At 40.5% G+C, this 20,531-nt stretch overlaps 2 protein-coding genes across 3 annotated transcripts; one reads left to right on the forward strand and one right to left on the reverse strand.

Moving 5' to 3' along the window:
- Nucleotides 1-1,114: 1,114 nt before the first annotated feature.
- bcl2l13 (BCL2 like 13) lies at nt 1,115-15,935 on the forward strand. Of its 2 annotated transcripts, none has more exons than XM_028035406.1 (7): nt 1,115-1,465; nt 3,022-3,206; nt 6,179-6,268; nt 6,927-7,083; nt 8,063-8,135; nt 8,219-8,347; nt 14,548-15,935. In XM_028035406.1, the coding sequence occupies exons 2-7, from the start codon at nt 3,083-3,085 to the stop codon at nt 15,445-15,447; spliced, it is 1,473 nt and encodes a 490-aa protein (XP_027891207.1). In that variant the 5' UTR covers nt 1,115-1,465; nt 3,022-3,082; the 3' UTR covers nt 15,448-15,935. The 2 variants fall into 2 exon arrangements, with proteins under 2 accessions (XP_027891207.1, XP_027891214.1); XM_028035413.1 differs by having other exon boundaries at nt 6,182-6,268.
- A 781-nt stretch (nt 15,936-16,716) lies between these two features.
- On the reverse strand, nt 16,717-20,228 carry LOC114155511 (uncharacterized). The gene is made up of 3 exons (XM_028035425.1): nt 19,549-20,228; nt 17,734-17,867; nt 16,717-17,242 (listed from the first exon to the last, which is right to left on the reverse strand). The coding sequence occupies exons 1-3, from the start codon at nt 19,811-19,813 to the stop codon at nt 17,030-17,032; spliced, it is 612 nt and encodes a 203-aa protein (XP_027891226.1). The 5' UTR covers nt 19,814-20,228; the 3' UTR covers nt 16,717-17,029.
- Nucleotides 20,229-20,531: the final 303 nt, after the last annotated feature.

Below are 20,531 nucleotides of genomic sequence, written 5' to 3' on the forward strand. Positions count from 1 at the left end.
AATGGCTTGAAAGAAACTATTCTTGCAACTTCTAGTATTGTTTCCTTATTTCTATAATAACAACAACAATGACAATAATAATAATAAGAAGAATATTTTGATTTTATTGTCATACAAATACATTTTAATATCTAAACATCTGGATTTTAAAGGGCTTTGTCATCCCTCATTATGAATTTATTATGCCTATTATTATTATTAAGATTACATATCACTAAGTGGTTTGGTATATTGTAAGAAAGTATGAGTGAATTTTAAGCACATTAGTTTTTGTCATTAATGTACTCTCCTATCTAAATAGAGTATTCTACATAAAAGCAATTTATCAAAATCCCTTGAATGTAAATTGAAGTACAGCATATTTGGGTAGCCAAATTTCCAACCAGACTTGTCCAGGTTGCCACTCACACAATGGTGGACGCCCTGACGCGTCTTCTAAATGGGCTCTTCTACACAGCGTTTTAAGGGTCGGGTTTTCACGCCAGGGCGCATTCACTCAGGTCGGAAATATGTGGTAATATAATTTAAAAAACAAAAAACAAAAACACACTGACCTACCAAAGAGCTTTGTGACACCTGATGATGAAAATATCACATTTCTTTTACATTCAGTAATTTAATCAGTATTATTTATGTGGCCATATAAATCAAGCTGGCATCAAAATTCAACACCAAAGATAAAATTGCATGACGTAAATTTATTAAAAAATTAAACAATTCAACTAATAAGAGCAACAAGTCAATGTCTGTTTGAGCTGTACAAAGCTTGGAGTTTTAAGCGTTTCAAAATGAAGACGGTTGAATAGATATGATCATCACTGTTTTCAGATCTTTATTTGTACTCATTTGAATTCCATATAAAATCCCAATGGATACATTGAAACTTGTTGTTGTAATTTGACAAAATGTGAAAAGTTTAAAAAATTCCAACCGTAAACCTAGTTAAAATGGTTAATAACTTTATTTATGAAGCACTAAGTAGGGTCGTGGTGAAATTGAATGGGAGGAAAAGTCGATTCATGTATTTTAAAAGCATTTAAATGTGGATAGTCTAGTGTACGAGATGTACCTGAATGCATCGTAAGGCCGTAAAACACTCTGTAAAAGGGCGATGACATCAGACGGACAGAATAGGTGGGACATCTACACAACTGACATTCACCGGGACCAAACGGTCCGAAAGATCCTCTTTATTTCCACGCATTTCCACATATAAATACAAGCCATACACGCTTTTTTGAGGCAAACGGAAGTTTTATCTTGAAGGATTTCACAGGAAGCCCGGTGTTTTATTCTCGCGCGCTTGTGATCCATTCGGAGCACATTGTGTCCTGGAGTTTGTTGCTGCTGCTGCCAACCAGCGGTGGTCCGCTCACTTCAGATCCCGCTGCTGCCAGGGGTTGTGGCGCACAACAGCGTCCAGCCTGGCGGTTGTCAGCATTTGGTTTCCTTCAGGACAAGGACGGTGAGAAAATGGCTCCCGCGGGACCGTTAGAAAGTTGCATTGAAGTTTTGTAATTTCTTGGCAGTTTAAAGGTGTAACGTTAAGCTAGCTAATGTAGCTTCCAAAGAGACTCCGGGGTTCCAGCAACGTTTGTGTACTAAAAACGTTTTTTTCCTTTAAATATCAGACCTGAGCTGTTTGCATGTTGTTCACCGGATAATATTGATCTCTTATTTGCAGTTGAAAATATTTTACACCACCGTGATCCTGCTGTTTAATGACAACGTAACCTGGGTTGATGTTGCTATAAAAGCTGTGTGTAATCTGAATAAGTCATGTTTTTTAATGTCTAACTGAATTTGGGCAGCATAAAGCAGCATGAGGTTTATTTTGACAGTTACACCGGAAGTGTTGTTATAGTGTAGTTGACTTGCCTTATTTTACCAGTCCGCGTGGTGCCACCTCATTTGAAACTATCATGTAGTTAAATAAGCAATTAATTACACGGCTTCGGAAATAAACATATAAAAGTATGCATTAAATAAATTTGTTAAATAATTTATAGTTATTTAAATGTCCCAGTGCTTTTCAAAAATAAATAATTGTGAAAAAAATCATGCTTTAATATTTAAACTCATTAAATGTTATTTTAAAAAAGGACTTAGCTCATAGCTCAGTGTTGTATTTCTGGATCTGGTGATAATTTAGCTGAAATGATAAACTATCACCATTGGCAAAATAATAAGATGATAGGATAAATATATTGAAATTTGGACGTTTAATAACGTAAATGAATTTGGAAAAACATAAATAAAATAAATACCATATGTGTATTTTTTTTAATGTTTCAGATATTAGCAAATTAAACAATAAGTGAAAATTATTTATATAATTTAAAATTTTTCAGATTATTATGTATTTTTATTATTAGTATTATTTAATTGTTTTTTTTAATTCACCTATTATTAAGCGTAATAAAAATCGTTTCAACGTCTTTTTTTATTTTATTTCAGAGTCCTTTGGTAAATTACATCAATCTCCATGGATTCTTGTGATATTCATGCAATAATTTAAATAAAATTGTAATAAATATGTGAAATTGAGCAACAATTAGATTAATATGTAAATCATTTCTTTAATACAAAATGTCAATAATAATACTTTTTAAACAACCTGTAAACTAATATGTCTGAAAATGTAACTTAATGATTTAAAAAACTTATTTAAGAATTTAATTTAAACCTCTAGTCTGATTGAACATCCTGTGGTTCCTCTCATTGAATTTAGTGGCTAATTCTTGAATAATGTTAAATAATTTTACCATATAAAGGATACAATTTTGAATGAATTATAAATATCCTATTTAGATTTTTATGTAAGTTTCTAATAAAACATTTAAATCATTTAATAATCACATGGAGCTTAAGTAAACACACATTTAAAAACAAACATCTTCTGTGGATTCTTTTCAAATTTTAGACCTTTTTGTTACTGTTATTTAAAACAAAACATGATTATTCAGAAGGATGTATAACTTGGTCTCCATGACAACTTAAAAACGGTTTAATCTTCCCCAGGCCAGTCGTCCAGCTTTGACAGTAAAACTTGATGTTCCTGTGAATGTGAAGCGTTGTGATCATGACGTCCTCCGGTGCCTCGGCCGCTGTGCCTCCATGTTTCCACTACGAAACCAAATACATTGTGCTGAACTTCATCAGAAAGCTGCCTGTCTACAGGTCACGGACTGTAACCACAGAGCTAGGTGAGAGAAACACTTGCTTGTGACATTTATCTTAGTAAACAAGTAATTTACTGACTATTCTGACGAATCAAATGAAAAATAGTCTTGTCTGTTCTGTAGTTGTGACTTAAGCTAGCAGAAGAAATATTTAAACATAAAATGTTGTCAAAAAGCAAATCAGCTCCTTATTGTTTTGTATTTAAATAAAAAATAATTCTGTTGTGTAAAATGCAAAAATGATTCAAACGTTACTTTAAGTCTCAAGTTTCAAGTAGGAAAAAACTTTTTAAAGTTTACAAACAGATGACATAAAACTTTTACATTAACTTTTAAAAATAAAAAGCAAACTTAAATCGAGGCAGTGTAAACCACTCTGCCTTCTTTATTACATTTCACCTTCAGTCTCAAATTTGAAGTGTGAAAACGTATTTTTATTAAAGAGATATTTCTAATCTATTTTTTACTGTTTTTCATCATTACTGATCAGGAAGTACATGCAATGTCAGCCAAAGTGTATTTCCTCGTATAACATGTCAGATTCTGTACTATGAAACAAATGAACTCAATGTATGTAGTGGATGTTTCCCAGACTTTAGGTCTCTAGACATGTTGCATGTTATTGTTTACATCAGTAAATATGAACGCTGGAGGGCAAAAAGACCATTTTTGCTGCGGTGCTGCTGTAGAACAGATCTGTAAAATGAAACCTGAGATGTTCTTCAGTCAGTGCTCTGCGCCGCAGCAAAGGGAAAATGACACAGAAAACAACCTGAGAATAACTCAAAACCACTCGTACTCTTCTCTTCTGTTCTGTATGTGTTGGCTACGCTACACACAGACCCGTTGCCATAGCAACTGACAACAACACCGCTAATGTATTAAGATTTGACACCTAAAACACTCAAACATTTCCCACGGATATACTGTCCGTTACAGTTTCATGTTTTCAGGCTTGATGTTTATTCTGCAGTCATTAAGATTTTACTGTGGTAGATTAGCTTCCGCTGCTATTAGCTAAGCTAACACAGCAGTGGTTGATTGGCTAATTTAAGCACATGCCCTACTGATGATCTGCCAGAGTTGGTGTGTACGTTGCCTTATTATAATTTTTTTTTTTAAATGAACTGAAACACACTAAATTCTGCAGCACATCTACTTGTTAAGGTTTTCATAGTCAAGCTAGCATAACTAACCTACTTTTCTCTCTCTCACTGTTTTTTTTCTTAATTAAAACTTTGTCCTGACCTTTGTTATTTAAATCAGTGTTTCCCAACCCTGGTCCTCCAGACTCACGGCCCTGCATGGTTTAGGTATTTCCTTGCTTCAGTCCAGCTGATTTCAATTGATGACTGATTAACAGGCGTTTGTTGAATCAGGCACAATAAATCAGGGAAACCTCTAAAACATGTAGGGCTGTGTGCCTTGAGGACCAGGCTTGGAAAACACTGATCTAGTTTCTGTACTGTTGACTATTGGTAGCAAAGCATTGTGTCCTTTTTTCTTCTAGATATCACGCATACATTTAAGATCTAGCTCGTTATGTTGGCAACTTCACCGCTAAAACTAATGCTAGTCATCATAGCAGAGCAATTTTTTTGCCCCCCAGCATGAAGCACGGGGGCAGGATCTTGTGTGTGTGACATCACACTGCAATGTGTCTATATGCCGACCTGAACTGATATTTGGGCCGGGTCGGGCTAATAGTGCTTAGCATTCGTCAACAGCAAGGAATTTTAATTGCAGAATTTTCTGAATCATTGCAGCCCTGGTGCATGCTCATGTAGCAGCGTGTAGCCACCTGTCCTCCAGCCCAGTTTAGCTCTCTGGCTTCGGCATGAAACTGCATTCAGTTGACATCTGAGACACTTTCAACTCATCTGTATTCTCATTTAATGTCCAGACTGACAGAAAAGTCTGCTTTATTTATTGAAATCATACTTTGGGATTGCAGGAGTTATTTCGCCCCATTCCTGCATATTTGAACCCAAATCCTTAATTTCCCACTGATGTTCTGGTTGTGGCGCTTCTCCACGTTAAACTGCAGTGAAAGAAACACAAACAGCTGCTTTTATTTTGCTTTAGGTTCATAAATCGAGTAGAAGAGAGGCGGTTTTGAGTTGCAGCACGTTTGAAAAACTCCGAATGACCGACTGATCCCTGCTTTCCGCTCGACCCGGTCCAGTTTCTGACAGCCTGTCATGAGTAATCATCGTAGGATTACTCTCACACCAGTAGACGGGCAGACAGAGCGGTCTGACCGGCTGCCTGCTGAGGCAGCAGAGCAGCCCGGCCCTGAGCCTCCAGGCTGAACGGGACAAAGGGGAAGTAAGGGGGCCGCTTCTGAAAAACAAAAAAAGACAGATTTTATTTATCTTTAGTTTTTATTTTAATTGGTTGCTATTGTCCTTTTGTGTTGGTGGTTCTGATTGGGTCTGTTTTTAAAGTTTTGTTCATTTTCTGGTTGAACTATTGCTGTTTGGACAATTATTATTGGGAAGGATATTTGGTGTGAAACCTCCACGCCTCGCATGGTTGGTTACACCTCTGCTATTCGCCTAGAATAATTCACTCCCACATGAGCTGCGCTCTAAAGTCATTCTGATGGGTTTTCCTCTGTGTTTTATTAGGAGTCAGCAGCTGCCTGTCGAGGTTCTCCTGCCTACAGAAAAACTCACAATATTTGTTTATCAAACTGAGTGTAAAGTGTAAAATAAGGGTGCATCCATCAGGGGCTTTTCCTTCCTACAGAGCTTTGCCAAATGATTCGTCCCTGTTTAAACTTTAAACAGGCATGAATCTCAACAAAATTATTGATTATAATATGAGGAAATGTGAAGATAAATCAGTTTGTCAGACAAAATAATGGAGCAGAAACGAGGAATAAGAGGATTATTAACACTGACCTAACCCCCCTTTAATATTCAGATAAATGTAGGATAATATTTTAGTTGGTAGAAACAGATTTAAAGCTGGTCCAGCTATGATGTGTTAAGGAGACGCCCAGGATGAGTGGGAGAGAAGCAGACGAATGAAGCAGCAAATCGACGAGGAGCTGAAGCAGCTGCAGCAGGAAGTCAATGACTGTAAGTTTCTACTGCCTGAGTGAATTAGGCCCCGCCCCCTCCGCCATCACGCCTCCTACAGATTACATGAAGTTGGTGTCGAACATTTGTTCTACATTTGTGCAGCAAAAATTTTAGTTTTTTGCTCATTTTGAAGATGTGAACAAATGTTTCCAGAGGTCATCAAAGGTCAACCAGCCAGTCCAGATTTACAAAGTCAGATTGAAAACGGTGTCAGTCAGCTGTGCTGGTTTGTGCAACGACAAATCTTTGTTTGTGTCGTTATAATTTTTAAGCTTTTTAAAAAATAAAAGTTTAAAGAAATCAACTTGCCTCTCCACATTAAGAAAATTAATTGTTATGTTTGCGCAGCTAAAATTTTAGCAGCAGAGTTGTATGACACCAAACTTGTTTTTTGTAATTGTGGGGGTGTGGGTGACTGGTTGACCTTTGACATCTAAAGACATCTGAAAACATTTATTAATATCAACACTTTTTGCACCAATTTAGTGGTTAGGAAACTTCTCTCAGGTGTTTTCAATTTGAAAAAATGTCTGAGGTGTTGAACAACTCATTTCAAGTTTTTATTTTTCCTTAATTAACCTCCTAATTTCTGATCAAAATTTCCAGTTCTGCGGCTTTTTCTTCTCGTCTTTATAGTGTTTCCTCCTGTTTTCAGCGTTTTCCGAGTTGGACTTTGACCTGCGCCAGTCGGTGGTGTTCTCCCCGCCGAACCCGGACAACTCCGTGGAGGAGAGCCTCGCCGCCATGGGGCACGGCGTGTCCCGGGAGCTCGGCCTGCACCTCTCCGCCGCCGTGGAGAAACTCCTGTCAGGGTGAGCAGAGCTGTGGAAATATTTACCAAGTAGTTTCACACGGTGAGCTTTCGTTATCGCTTCGTGCTGCTGCAGATAAATCGCTCAGCTCACAGCCAGACGTGATCAGCACAAAGGCTTTAGCTCGGCTTGTTGACATTTTTCAATATTTTTTATGTAAGCATTTATGAGGTCAGATACTGATGTTGGACAAGAATGCAGCAGCAGCTAACAATTATTTTATCGATCGAGTATTCTATTGGCACTGTGACAGACTGGCGAACTGTCCAGGTGACCCCGCCTCTCACCCAAAACGTTCGCTGGAGAAGGGCAGCAGCACCGCTCCTGACCCACTAAGATCCAGGGTGTAAAAAAATGGATGGATGGATTAATCTATTGATTATTCTGACAGTTAATTGGATAAAAAATATTGTACAGATTTTTCATCGAACCACTTAAACATTTTTAGAAGTCCATTAATGGTCCAAATGATAATTCAGTTTATTTTTTAATTTAGGAAATAGACATTTTGTTGCCTAAAAAGTAATAACGTAGCATTCATGTAGTGAATTTGAACTGAGTGAAGCTAAAACTGCCAATTAAGGAGTTTTGGGTAAAACATATTGTTTTTATTTTTTATTTTATTTGTTTCAAACAGGTTTACAAAAACAAGAAAATGACCAAGAACAAAATAATTATCTTTCCACTACTTTTCTGTTTCACTGAGGAAGCAGTGGAACAGTGAACCCTTATTTAATCCATTTAGTCTAAATAGAAATTGATATGTATTGTACAGTTTTGGCTTAATTACTGCATTCAATATGTTGTGTTTTTTTTGTGTGTATTCTCCAGTTAATGATTAATTGATTACAAAATTAGTTGAAACTATTAATCACAATTAATCTGATTAATCGTTTCAGCCCTACTTCTTTTCTTTGCAGCCAGATTTAAGTGAAAATGCTGTTTGGTGTTTGTAAAGCTGAACGTCTGCATGTTTCAGGCCTCTGGACTACCAGAGGTTTCAGAGCGCAGCTCTGGATCTGGCTAGACACACAGAATCGGGCTGGAACAAGGTGAGCCTTTGGTCAGTGCTGCGTCTTTACCTTCCTGTCGTCATGTGACGCAGCTTCCTCACCTTGTTGGTTGTCTCTGACAGGTGTTGGTGTCGCTGCTGCTGCTGCAGGCCCTGCGGTTCGAGGGGAAGCCTCTGAGCACGCTGCTGCAGCTGGGGCTGCGCTGCCTGCAGGAGGACGAGGCGCAGTTCATCATCCAGCAGGGAGGATGGGTGAGTGTTCGATCGCAGAGGGGAAAAACATCTGGAAACTGACCCAAAGGGATTCCCGTAGTCTGGATTTGTGTTGCATTATGGGATGCGGTAGAGGAAATGAACTAAGAAGAGATGGCAGCGAGTCGTTTTCGTAAAGCGTAAAACTTGGAGGACGTCTCCTCCGTTAATATTACCGGAAATAAAATCCAGAAAAATGGTTTATTCCTGATGTTTGACTGATTTTAAAGTCAGAAAACGTAAATGTGTTCTCCAAAAACTACTTCAGTCCAAAGTAGGAGAAGGGCTGTGACCTTTAACCTCCATCATCTGAGACTGAAAACATGAAAACAGGACTTTCTGCATGTTTACATTCAGACCGACATGCAGTTGCTAAATTAGCCACATGAGAGCAGCAGTGAGTCACGTGCTGTTGGTGGAGGCGCTGCAGAGAAAGAGCTGCTGGATTAAGATGCTAAAGCAGGTTATTATATTTTCTGCATATTCTCTTAAACAGATGGAAAGGTCCAACCTTTAATTTGTGATTTAAAATGATTGAGAACCTCTACAAACCATTTCCTCCATCAAAATTGATTAATAAAATGAGCTGCAGTAACTGAAACATTAAGTTGCTGCAGCTCAAATTATTGCTTTGAGTCTTAAAATAATGTCAGGTTCAGTTTATTAACTCAATCGGTAACAATCACTCTGTCTGAGTGTAGTCAATGCTGCTATAGGAAATCAATCAATCAATCAATCAATCAACCAATCAATCAGGAGACATGGAGTAGTTTAACTTAACTTATCACTACAGGAAGTTAAATAAATGTTTGAAAGTTTTTTTTAATCACACATTGGATTCAAATGATTAGATTCCCAAAGTCTTTATTTACCTTTTTAATGGAGTTAATTACAAGGTCTATAATTAATCAATCACATTTTAATTGAAGACTATATGTCAACAAGATAAGCAACAGTTTAAATTCAAAAGCATTATTGCTGCTAAATTATAGAACAAATATCCAAACAGGATCCGTTTCTCCCGTCATTCACAGCAACGAGCAGCTCTGGGCAAGATGAAGAACCTGAAGATTTATCACAATATTGTGAGAACAAGAAAACTGATGGCAAAAACTATTAATCTGTAGGTTTTTAGGAAACTTATTGCTATGACATCATGACTCAAACACAAATCCTGCTCCTGAAAAACATTCCTATTGGTAATGTGCATCTTTAGGTCACCAGTCACATAAATAGAATAGAATAGAATAGAATTACTTTATTCATCCCAGCAGGGAAATTATTTCGCAGTTACAGCATAGAGACAAGACACACAACAACCACCACTGAGTAGCAATTGTAGACAAGATAAAAATAAAATATAACATGCTGTCAATATAAAAAGCAGCTTAGAGCAGTCCTTGCAAGAATTCAAAATGCAGAACAGAATGTATGTAAATATATGTACAGCAGTGTGCCACAGTGCATTGTGTGAAATTGGACTGATTAGTGCAGAACAATGATTTAGCTTTTATTGTACAGTGAGATGGCATGTGGCAGGAAGGATTTCCTGTATCTGTCCCTACGACAGCGGAGCTGGAGCAGCCTATGTGAGAAGGAGCTCCGCTGTCTGTCCACTATGTGGTGGAGAGGCTGCTGTTTATTGTCCATAATAGACAGAACCTTCTTCAGTGTCCTCCTCTCCACCACAGTTTCCAGGGACTCCAGCCTTAGTCCCAGTACAGAGCCAGCTTTCCTGATGATTTTGTCTAGTCTATTAGAGTCACTGGCTCTGATGCTGCTTCCCCAACACACAGCAGCAAAGAAGATGGCGCCGGCAACAACACTGTGATAAAAGGTCTCCAACATCTTGCTGCACACATTGAAGGATCTCAGCTTCCTTAAAAAATAGAGTCTGCTCATCCCCTTCCTGCACACAGCGTCAGTGTTAGATGCCCAGTCCAGTCTGTTGCCGATTACAACTCCCAGGTATTTGTAATCCTCCACCTCCTCCACCACTTCCCCTTTGATCTTTAGTGGCCGTGAAGGTATCTTCTTCCTTCTGAAGTCAATCACCATCTCTCTGGTCTTACTAATGTTGAGCCTCAGGTGATTCTGGTCAGACCACTCCACAAAGCCGTCCACCAGTGTCCTGTACTCCCTTCCCCTCCATCCCCTATACACCCGACAACCGCTGAGTCATCAGAAAACTTCTGTTCCGTTCAGTTCCCTGTGGAGCTCCTACGTCACTGACCACCACATCAGACAGGACACTGCCCAGACGGACAAACTGTGGCCTGCCTGTCAAGTAGTCAGTCACCCAGGAGATCACTGAGTCGTTGACACCCATCCTCCGCAGCTTCTCACCCAGCAGCAGAGGCTGGATGGTGTTGAAGGCACTGGAGAAATCAAAGAATGTGATTCTCACAGCGTCTCCTCCACCATCCAGGTGCGACAGTGCTCATTGCAGCAGGAAGATGACGGCATCGTCAACTCCTAAGTGGGGCTGGTAGGCAAATTGCAGGGGGTCTAGAAACGTCCTCACCTGAGGCCTCAGCTGGGCCAGGACCAGACGCAGATAAAGACGTGTGATTTGTCACTGCATTTAATCCATATTAAAATTCACAGCTATTGATTAAAAACAGTAAAATTAACAATCCCAGCAATATGGACAGTTTTTTTTTAACATCATTAATCGCGATAACAATAAATCAAAATTCTTATGATGAGAAACTGATAAATTATAAACGATACGATAGAGGCCCACACCCACAGAAGTAAGATTGGAGAAGTAAGATTTGGAAGATGTTTTATTTGTTTTAGAGGCTACAGTTATTTAAAAATCGGACTGACTGGTCGCCATCGATGGCGAACGCTCCAGGTCTCGTATCGACACCGTCGTTTCAGCTTTTACTTTAGAGCAGTGAGGGGAGCGCTGCTGGCTGTAAACGAGGTCACTGATGAGGAGTCACGTGACTCGGCACGTTAACGCCGCTTCATTACCGCAGACAAAGCTGCATTCTCCCACAGCGCTGCGTCACAGCTGAACAGATGACGGGATGTCTGATGAAGGGATGAAGAGGAGGGAGAGGAAGGCGGGGAGGGGAGGGCCGAGCGACCGACAGCAGCCAGTGGGAGTAAAGTTGCATCTCTTCCACTTTGACGGCTGCATGCTTGCGCCCGGCTCACTGACTGCGACCTGCGCTCCGTCTTGTGGCTCCTGTCCTGCTGGATCTCTGGAGATTTGTGCGCTGAGGTGCGATCCGGCGCCGCAGGACGTTACGCCGAGGTGAGACGTTTTCCTGTGAAGCGACAAAAACCCAAACTCATTTCCAGATGATGAGAAGGTCTCCTCTTCCTGGCAACATGGCCGCCGCCTCCTGTGGTTGTTTAGGCTTCTTTTTAGGGATGAAACTAACGATTGTTTTTGTAATCAATTAATCTGACAATTAATCAATTAATTGGATAAAAATAGTTGCATTCTACAGATTTTTCATTGAACTATTTAAGCCTTTTTAGTACAATGTTGGAAATGTATAAGCAAATCATAATTTAGGAGTTTTGACTGAAACATACTTCATTTTTGTCTTAACTGCCAAATCTATCTTATTGTTGCAGTTTTGGCTCAATATCTGCTCTGAATGTGTTTTTTTTCCAGCAAATGGCCTTTTTCCTTAGTCTGAATACTTCGGTTTACGATTAATCAGTTACTAAATTAGATGACTATTATTTCAATAATTGATTAACCACGATTAACCGTTTAAGCCCGACTTTGTTTCTCTGCATCGTATTTATTTTTTCGCCCTCCAGATCACGTATTTTCTCTGCCAGGCCGTGGTTAACGTCTCTGAGATGAAACCCGAGCAGGATGCTGGGTTTTGGAGCGGAAAACAATGAGGTTCATTACGAGCCTAATGTGGCTCACAGTCGGTTTGGCAGGAACAAAGCCCGGGTCGGGTTCTGCAGGTCCAGTGGCGCGAAGAATCAGCCGGCCGTCCTTCTCCCTCTGGAAACTGCTGAGCTCAAAGTTGACGTCAGCCATTTTCTCCTGCGGTTTGAGTCGTTTGAATCCTGGAGGATGAAGGTGAAACGCTGTGAACCCGACAGCTGATAGTCAAAGCAGGATATCTAGGAACATGTAAAACATTTCTGAAGCTCCGTTTGTCCTGCTGCAGCCGCCTCTCGCTGCATCGAGCTCCCTGACTTACATAAGCGATTCGCTCACCGGCTCCAGGGTGGAATACGTTCATCACGACCCGTCGCTGTGGTTCTGGATCAGCAGCAGAACCGAGGCGGCGCAGAGCGGGAACAACACTTTTAATAAAAACCCTCAGCAGAGGCTTCACTGGCCCTTCACAGCGGCACATTAACAGTCTGCTGAATAAAGCAGAACCAGAACAGAACCAGAACCGGGCTGATGTTTCCAGTGTGGACAGACCTGAAAACATATTAATCCGTTCATTAAAATTTTTAGTATCTATTCAGAAAAATGAGCTGAGGACTCCGAGAATCTCAGTCTGGAAAAACATCAAATCCGTTCATGAGCATCCAGTTAATGATTAATTTACTAATCAATTTTTGACAATTAATCAGATTTTTAAAAAAATTTCCGTTCTCTTATGTGATTTAAAAGTACATAAAAAATCCAAATAAATACATAAATAATTTTTTTTAAATAAGAAAATTGGGACTACAGCTAACGATTATTTTAGTAATTGATTATACTGGTGATTAATCGATTAATCAGATAAAAAGTCTTTGGTTCTGAAATAATTCAGGTTTGTTATTCTGAATTATATTTTTTAAGAGAATTTGTGACTTTACTTTTCAGTTGAATTTTCAGAACTTATTTGCTCGCGGTGCCAAGATGGTGAACGTATTGATGCGACCCGATCGCCTGGAGCCCAATTAGTCCAATAAATGTTGATTATGTGAGTCTATGAGAACTGCAATTACCAAAACAATGCTAACATGTTTCGTTTTGATGAGTTTAGGGATTTAATTTGGTAATTTCACCCTGTTTATCAACCATCTTGGGCCAAATAGAAGCTGTGGGGGGTTTTGTTGCCCTGCCTGTGCTGATCTCAGGTCAGATTTGAATTTTTAAATGACTGTTCAGTTAGAGTGGAAAACTGAGGCGGCTCTGGCTCCGACCCAGGAATCTGCCTTCTGGGTTTGTCTTCAGACGGGGGCGGAGATCTGAACCTGGCAACAAAACCTAACTGAAGGTTAGTTAATGTTTGGCAGCTGCAGCACAGGTCAAGGACAGCAAAACGCAAATCTGCACGACCGACCTGAAGGTTAGTGGGGATAAAACGGTAAAGCTTCGTGTTTGAAACGTCTCATCTGTGGCTCATAGTGACTTTCTGTTGTTAAACTGCCTTTAAATGTTCGTTAATGTGGGTGAAGAGCAGCTGACTGGCGTTGGGAAGGCCGTTCTGGAGGATTTTGAGAAGTGCTCCTGCTGTTCCACATGTAAAGCAGCTTAGGGAGAATACGGATGTTGGATAACGCTGGAGCGCTCCCAGATTTAATCTCTCTGCTCTTTCCAGCTGACATGCACAGAGAATAACCTTCAGTTATTTTCTTTTTGCAAGTTCTGGATCTTCTTTGGCTGAAAATGAGTCACTCTTCTGTCAGACGCTTTCTGTCTGCTGTGTCGTCAAACCGTTCGCCCTTCCTGTCAGTCAGACGACTGACGCCGCCGGTTAAATCCTGCTCACCATCCACACCGTGTTCCAGGTTTTTATCATCTGAATTATGGAGCAGAAAATATTCACAACCCCACAACTAATCAAAGACTAGATATGAGTTATGACAACATTGAATTTAACTTTGAGCTAAATAAAGTATTTTTGAATTGAACTACTATTTACATGAACGTCATGGTGGAAACAACCAGCGTCTGAAATGAACGTGTTAACCAGACTGAAGCTCTTCTGGATCCTTCACAGATTGAATGATTTCTGTCCTGAACCTTCTCCTCATCTGGGCATCGCTAACTAAAACGTTATCTGTGCTAAAGCACTAATCATAAACATTAGCTGTGCTAAAGCTAAAGCACTAATTAATTAGTGTCAGGAACGGCCAAGCAGAAAAAATTTGTATTTCAAACCAAATCAAACTGGAATTGGGAATCAGAACCTGCAGTGTGAATGCAGTCATGATTTTTCTGGTTCTCATTTGTGTCCGCCATCTTGTCTTCCTGGTTCTGTCCGCAGGGTAAAGTTCTGAGCCTGGTGCAGAACGAGAACGAAGACGAGGATCCCACGGCGGCCGTCGCCGACGACAGCAACGACATCTACATCCTGTCAGAGGAGCAGCAACCCGGCGCGCTCAGCACCGGCGACAGCGGCGAGCCGAGCGCCTGGCAGACGGACAGCCTGCCGGTGTCCCTGGGCGGCCACGAGTCGTGGGCGCAGGTCGACCCGATGGACCCCGAAGACGTGAAGGACCTTCACGGCGGCGAGGGCGTGGCGCTGGTCGAGGAGCGCAGCGAAAACAACTCCTCCAACTCCGACATCGTCCATGTGGAGCGGGAGGAGGCGGAACTCATGGAGGAGGTCGCCGACGCCGACGGCGACGGCATTGAGGAGAGCATGATGAGCCTTCTGATGACCGAGAGCGACCTGGCGGCGCTGCAGGCCGAGTTCGGAGACCCGGTTCTGCACACAGAGCCGCCGTCGTCCCTGGTGCTGCCGGAGGAGCCCGTCGTCATGGAGACGCCTAAGAGTTTGTCCCCAGAAGCAGAAGCCCCGCCTCCTGTTCCTGCAGTAGAACCCGACCCGGACCCGGAACCCGAAGCCACGACTCAAGCCGAGGAAGTCCCACCAGAACCAGCAGAACCTGAAACCCCGCCAGAACCAGCGTCCATCCCAAAGCAGAACACTGAGCCTGAACTGGAACCAGAACCAGAACCGGATTCCTCTGTGACCCCTGCGCCAGAGGTCCTGGCTGAAGAGGCCCCGGTTCTTGAGGTCCCCAAAGAGTCGCCTGAGGCCCCGGCGAAACCAGAACCAGAACCGGCGGAGGAGTTCCCGGTTCTGCTGTATGGCGGAGCGGTTCTGGTTCTGGTTGCCGCGGTGACCTTCGGCTTGGTTCTGTTCAGGAGGAGGAGGTAGAAATATGTCCAGGTTTAAATAAATGTTCTATTCTTGATGTAAAAGCTCCTTGGTGCCGGGTTTCTCTGGTCGGCCCGGTCCAAAAGAACCGGGCCCTGAAGCAGGATCATCTCCTCCTCACTCTGTCTTCTGTCCGTTTCTGTCTCACCTTTCATGATTTTTCTAACTTTTTCAGCAGCAAAATGAGATTTAAACTTTTTGAAAAATGAATATTGATGAAATATTTTATTTTCTGAATCCAGGCAGGAAGTTCTGGTATAAAAATTATCTGTTGCATGTTTTACTGCACATGCAACGTGGTTTTTGTTTTTTATGAATAAGATATTAAAGTTTTTTCCTCCCTAGAGACGAGTGGAAATATTTGAATATGAAGGTTTAATGCGCCGCTTCATGATGCTGCTGTAAAACAGGAACTGAAGGCAGAAATATGGAAGACAATTCCTGCCGTGAATGAAAAAAATAAAAGAACAGGAAGTTGTAACAGAAAATTACAACTTTGAGTTTTATTGATAAAACAGACAAATTTAAAGTAATATTTACAAAAATAAGGTACAATTTTTAATTTTAAAGGATAAGTCACATTTAGAAGAATTTGTCAAATTTGAGTTTGTTGTGTCGTAATTTTTAATTTTATTGATAAAACTTGTGAATATAGTTACAAGAATAAGTTATTGTAATTTTGAATTTTAAAGTAAGTTGTAATTACGTGTTTTAAGTTAGAAGTTCAGACTGACAAAACGCTGCCAGCGTGGGGTCTAAATTATGGGATATGTTGTTACCATGGTGATTAAAGAGTCCTGCTGGCAAATGAAATCAACCCTCATTGTGGATCTCAACCATATTCTTGAATATTATTTACATCACAATCCTCTGCAAGCTGCAGTTTCTGTCTTTTTTTCCTTCCACTAAACTTTCCATGGATGTACTTGCACATAGCGCTCTGAACTGACAGCTTGTTCAGCAGTAAACTTGTTTTGTTTAATTACTGAAATAAATTATTTTTGAAACCTTAGACATTTTCTAAATTTTGGGTATTTTTACTCTAGTTGATCATAACTCATAATTTTACTTTGCTTGGCTAGTTCACTTCCTAAGAAATCTTTTTTTTAAGATGTGATTAATCTGGAAAAATCCCAGAGTTGTAACATTTTGTTACATAACAACCATCTTCCATGCAGAGCCTTCAAAGTAAAACCAAAAGTCTGAGCTGCAAACTTCTATCTTCTGCTAAAAATCTGAACCTGGAACAAAAACAATGAAACCGTCAAGTCAGAAGTTGATCTCTGGTTGTTTATTATTTACATGAATTATAAAATATGAGCTCAATGCAGACGAGAGCTGAGATTAACGTTCAGTTCTGGGTGAACAAGCCTTAATGCACAGACAAAAACAGTTTGATCATTTAATTCAAGTATAGAATATACATTGGCATGCATATTTGATGCATGCTTTAGTAAACAGAAACATGTAAACAAATTCAAGTGTTAACTTTCAGTTCCCTCTTATGAATAATTCTTCAGTTTCCTTTCATCAGTAACGTTCCTACGAACGCAGCTGGGTTGAGGGGGCGGGGCAACACCCTTCAGTCACTTCCTGTGCTGCAGGATCTGGTCCACCGATTGCAGATGAACCGGACGGCCATGTCGAAGAGGCTCTTCAGCAGTCGCGGCGCCTGGATGCAAGCGCCCTTCACCAGGGTCAAGGTCAGGGCCAAGACGACCTGCTCCTGGGGCAAATCCTTCAGAGAAGCCTCCCTGAGCAGCCGCTCCACCTCGTTCACAAGATGGTTCCCCAACTGATGGGCAGCAGACCAACAGAACCGGTCAGAACAGCAAATCAGTGACAAACAAGCAATTAATCATGATTAATCAATTAGTGAAATAATCCACAGCTGATTTGGTAATCGATTAATCGTTAACGGGAGACATACTGACTGGAAAAAACAAATTGCTACAAGAACAACACACTGAGCAGATCTTAAGACAAAACTGTACAAAAATATAGACATTATGCCTTTAAAGGGACAGTAATATGTGTTTTCCAGCCACATGGTGCCGTTTTGTTTATATTTTCTTATTTTAAAAAGGAATCTTTTTATGTATTTCTAAAATTGTATAAAAAGGGTCTAATGAACAATCTGCAGAAGGTACCAGTTCTTAAATCTGATTAATAGTCAGAATAATTGATTAATCAATAACTAAAATAATCGTTAGGAACAGAATTCCCAGATTTCTATGAGTTTTCATTTTAAACTGTTAGTTCTGATTGGTGCGGTGCAGAGCTCACTTCAGAAGGCGACTCGGAGACGTTGCTGGCCAGGTTCTGCGCCGCCCGCACCACCACCTGCAGCTCAAGCTGGGCTGCGATTTCTCTCAGGTCCTGAGCAACGGCCTGCAGGTTGATGACTTCCTGCTGGCCTCCTGCAGAAACAGATAAGAGTCAGGGCATCAGCGCCATCACTTCCCTCCACAAACTGCTGAACGGTCTGGACTCTAATGGAGCTCAAATACCCATCAGGGCTGACGGGACGGCCGTCTGCAACGCCGTTTTCCTGCAGGATCTCCACTAAACTCTCAGGTTTCCTGTGATTTTTGACACCATGTTGATAAAAGCAAAGCTGAGAGGCATTCAGAGCGTCTCCCAGACGCTGGATTTCACTAACATGGGGAATTTGGAAGCTAGTAGATGAAGTCAAACTGGTCATTGTGCTCCTCAAACTATCTGGAATTTTTATTTCCTTACTTGTTAACACTTGAGCAATCTGTTCAACTAATAAAATCATGGAGCAACTATGAGGCAAAAGAAGAAACAGTACAGCATATTTTTGGAAAATCTGGATATTTTTTCTCACAAATGCACTTGGGTTACTCTAATTCAGAGTGATGTCATCGCCCAGGGTGGCCATCTTGTTTGCCAAGCGTGTTTATTAGGACTTTGAATGCAGGTCAACTCTACGACAAAGTACATTTTTATTTATATTTTAACTACCAGAATATAGTCATAACATCAGGATAATGAAGTAGTCATATTATGAGAACTCCAACATGAAAAACAAAAAGCTAAAATGTGGAATGTTGAGAATCTTATGAAGATAATACTTATACAGATAATCTATTTTGAAGAAAGAGCCACGGGAACCAGGTTGGTCACATCAGATCGCTGTAAATCCATTAAAGATTTTTTCTCAAGAAAAAACTTTTGTCTCATAATTTTAAGATGTTTTCTGGAAAAAAAGCATCTCTATCCAGCTAATATTATTACTTTATTCTCTAATAAAAAAAATTTTAAAAAACAACTTGTACCTTTACTCTAATACTTCAAAGTCAGATCCTGGTAGATTTTTCTCTTTAAATGACCTCTGAAAAATTTTCTGTCATTTGTAATTCCTTCCACATGCCCATTATGTTAACATAATTGTTAGTGGTCATAATGTTCTGCCTGATCAGTGGACGTTCTTATATCACATGAACAAAAGGTTTAGATGTAGAACTGAAGGGGAAGTCTAAAACTCCCAACACTATCAGTGTCTGATTTTACTTTCAGTTTCCTGGTTTGTTGTTGTTGCTGAAAATATCGGCTGTGATTCAGTGGAAAGATTTCAACCAGCCGCCATGGGCGGTTCTACACGGGGGCCAGAGCCCTTTTCTCATGAGATAATACTAAATAAATGTATTATGATGATATTAAGTGGCACAGAAACAATAGCTAATTGCTCCTTTTTACTAATTTATTTTTCCCTTCACAGATTTATGTTAACTAAATAAAAACTGAGGTTCTGCAGTTTTAGTTTCAGCTTTGTTGAGACAAGATCAGTGATCTGCAGCTCCAGAGGAAACATTATCATCTGGAGGATGATATATTCTCTGGTGGAAATATTATCCTGTTATTCATTTATTTTATTTTTCTATGCCCCCCTCACCATGAAAAAAGCAGCAGGCCCCAACCTGGCAACCCTGGTAAGTCTGGTCTAGATCCGCCTCTGCTCTCCTGTCTATTGATCATACGCGTGAAAAGCAGCTCTGGCTGTGAAAATTAAACTTATCCTCCAGTTTTTTTGTTGCTATTGTGTGTAAAATTTGACGTCCAGACAGAGCTACTGACCCGGCCCAGGGAGCTCCACCAGCGGCAGGATATCCTCCAAATACCCGGTGATGTTTCCAGGCAGATGTCCATCCGTCTGTAGCTCCCCGTGTTCCTCCGCTTCTACATTGTTTCCATTACCGTTGATCTCCCGGGATGCGATCAGTTCGTTCCCTTTGGAGCAAAGCTCCTTGTTGTAATTCAGGTCTTTGGAGTCAGGTTGGAGGAAGAAGAAAACCACCAGCGCGGCGCTTTGCTGGTCAGCTAGAAACCCCAGGTCGCCCATTGATGACCGGTCAACATCCGCGCTTTTAATAACAGCGAGAACCAGTGAGTTTGAATTGAATGGATGAACCAACTAATTCTGAACACAAGTGAGATTAAATCGATGACAGGCGTTAAGGAAAATCCAGTTAAACTGTTAAAACTTTGATGCTGAATGAGGAAAAACAAGTAGCTTCATGCTAACTTTGATTAGCATCAAAAAGTTGACTTTAACCTAAGCTGCTAACTGCTAACAACAAAACACGAAGCTTCATAAGAGAAAAAAGACTCACGCGCGGCTCCCTGTTGCCTTGAAAACATTAAAGTTAAAAGTTAAGACGGTGATATTAACCGTGGGGCTGTTAACCCGTTAACTTGTTACCGCATCAGCCTCCAGTGTTGAACTGTGGGCCACTTCAAGTCAACAATCTTTAAATGGTGCACGAGGACCAAGTATTACGGTAGTCAAGTTCCAGGCGTAAAAACATCTTTATACGTTTTTCACCCATCCAATTAAGAAAAGTTTATATTTTTCCATTTTGACTTATTTTAATAAAAAAAAAAAAAAAATACAAGCAGCAATATGTCACCTCTAAAGACTTTGTTTTGATCTGGATACCGTAATGATTAGTATCCTACGCTATAAAAAAAAACAAACAACGCATGACTATCAAGGTTGAAAGTTGGAGGGACGCATTCACTGGGCATAGGACTTCTTCCAACCAAAGAGGGAGGCTTGT

This window comes from Xiphophorus couchianus, chromosome 2 (assembly GCF_001444195.1).
Source record: "Xiphophorus couchianus chromosome 2, X_couchianus-1.0, whole genome shotgun sequence".
NCBI lineage: Eukaryota > Metazoa > Chordata > Actinopteri > Cyprinodontiformes > Poeciliidae > Xiphophorus > Xiphophorus couchianus.

Excerpts from the sequence above, each read along its gene's own strand:
- bcl2l13 (XM_028035406.1), top strand. The coding sequence starts at position 3,083 with ATGACGTCCTCCGGTGCCTCGGCCGCTGTGCCTCCATGTTTCCACTAC. Across the intron at positions 3,207-6,178 it reads GACTGTAACCACAGAGCTAG|GAGACGCCCAGGATGAGTGG; the intron begins GTGAGAGAAACA and ends TGATGTGTTAAG. Across the intron at positions 6,269-6,926 it reads GCAGCAGGAAGTCAATGACT|CGTTTTCCGAGTTGGACTTT; the intron begins GTAAGTTTCTAC and ends TCCTGTTTTCAG.
- LOC114155511 (XM_028035425.1), bottom strand. The coding sequence starts at position 19,813 with ATGGGCGACCTGGGGTTTCTAGCTGACCAGCAAAGCGCCGCGCTGGTG. Across the intron at positions 17,868-19,548 it reads GGTGGAGCTCCCTGGGCCGG|GAGGCCAGCAGGAAGTCATC; the intron begins GTCAGTAGCTCT and ends CTGTTTCTGCAG. Across the intron at positions 17,243-17,733 it reads TCTCCGAGTCGCCTTCTGAA|TTGGGGAACCATCTTGTGAA; the intron begins GTGAGCTCTGCA and ends GCTGCCCATCAG.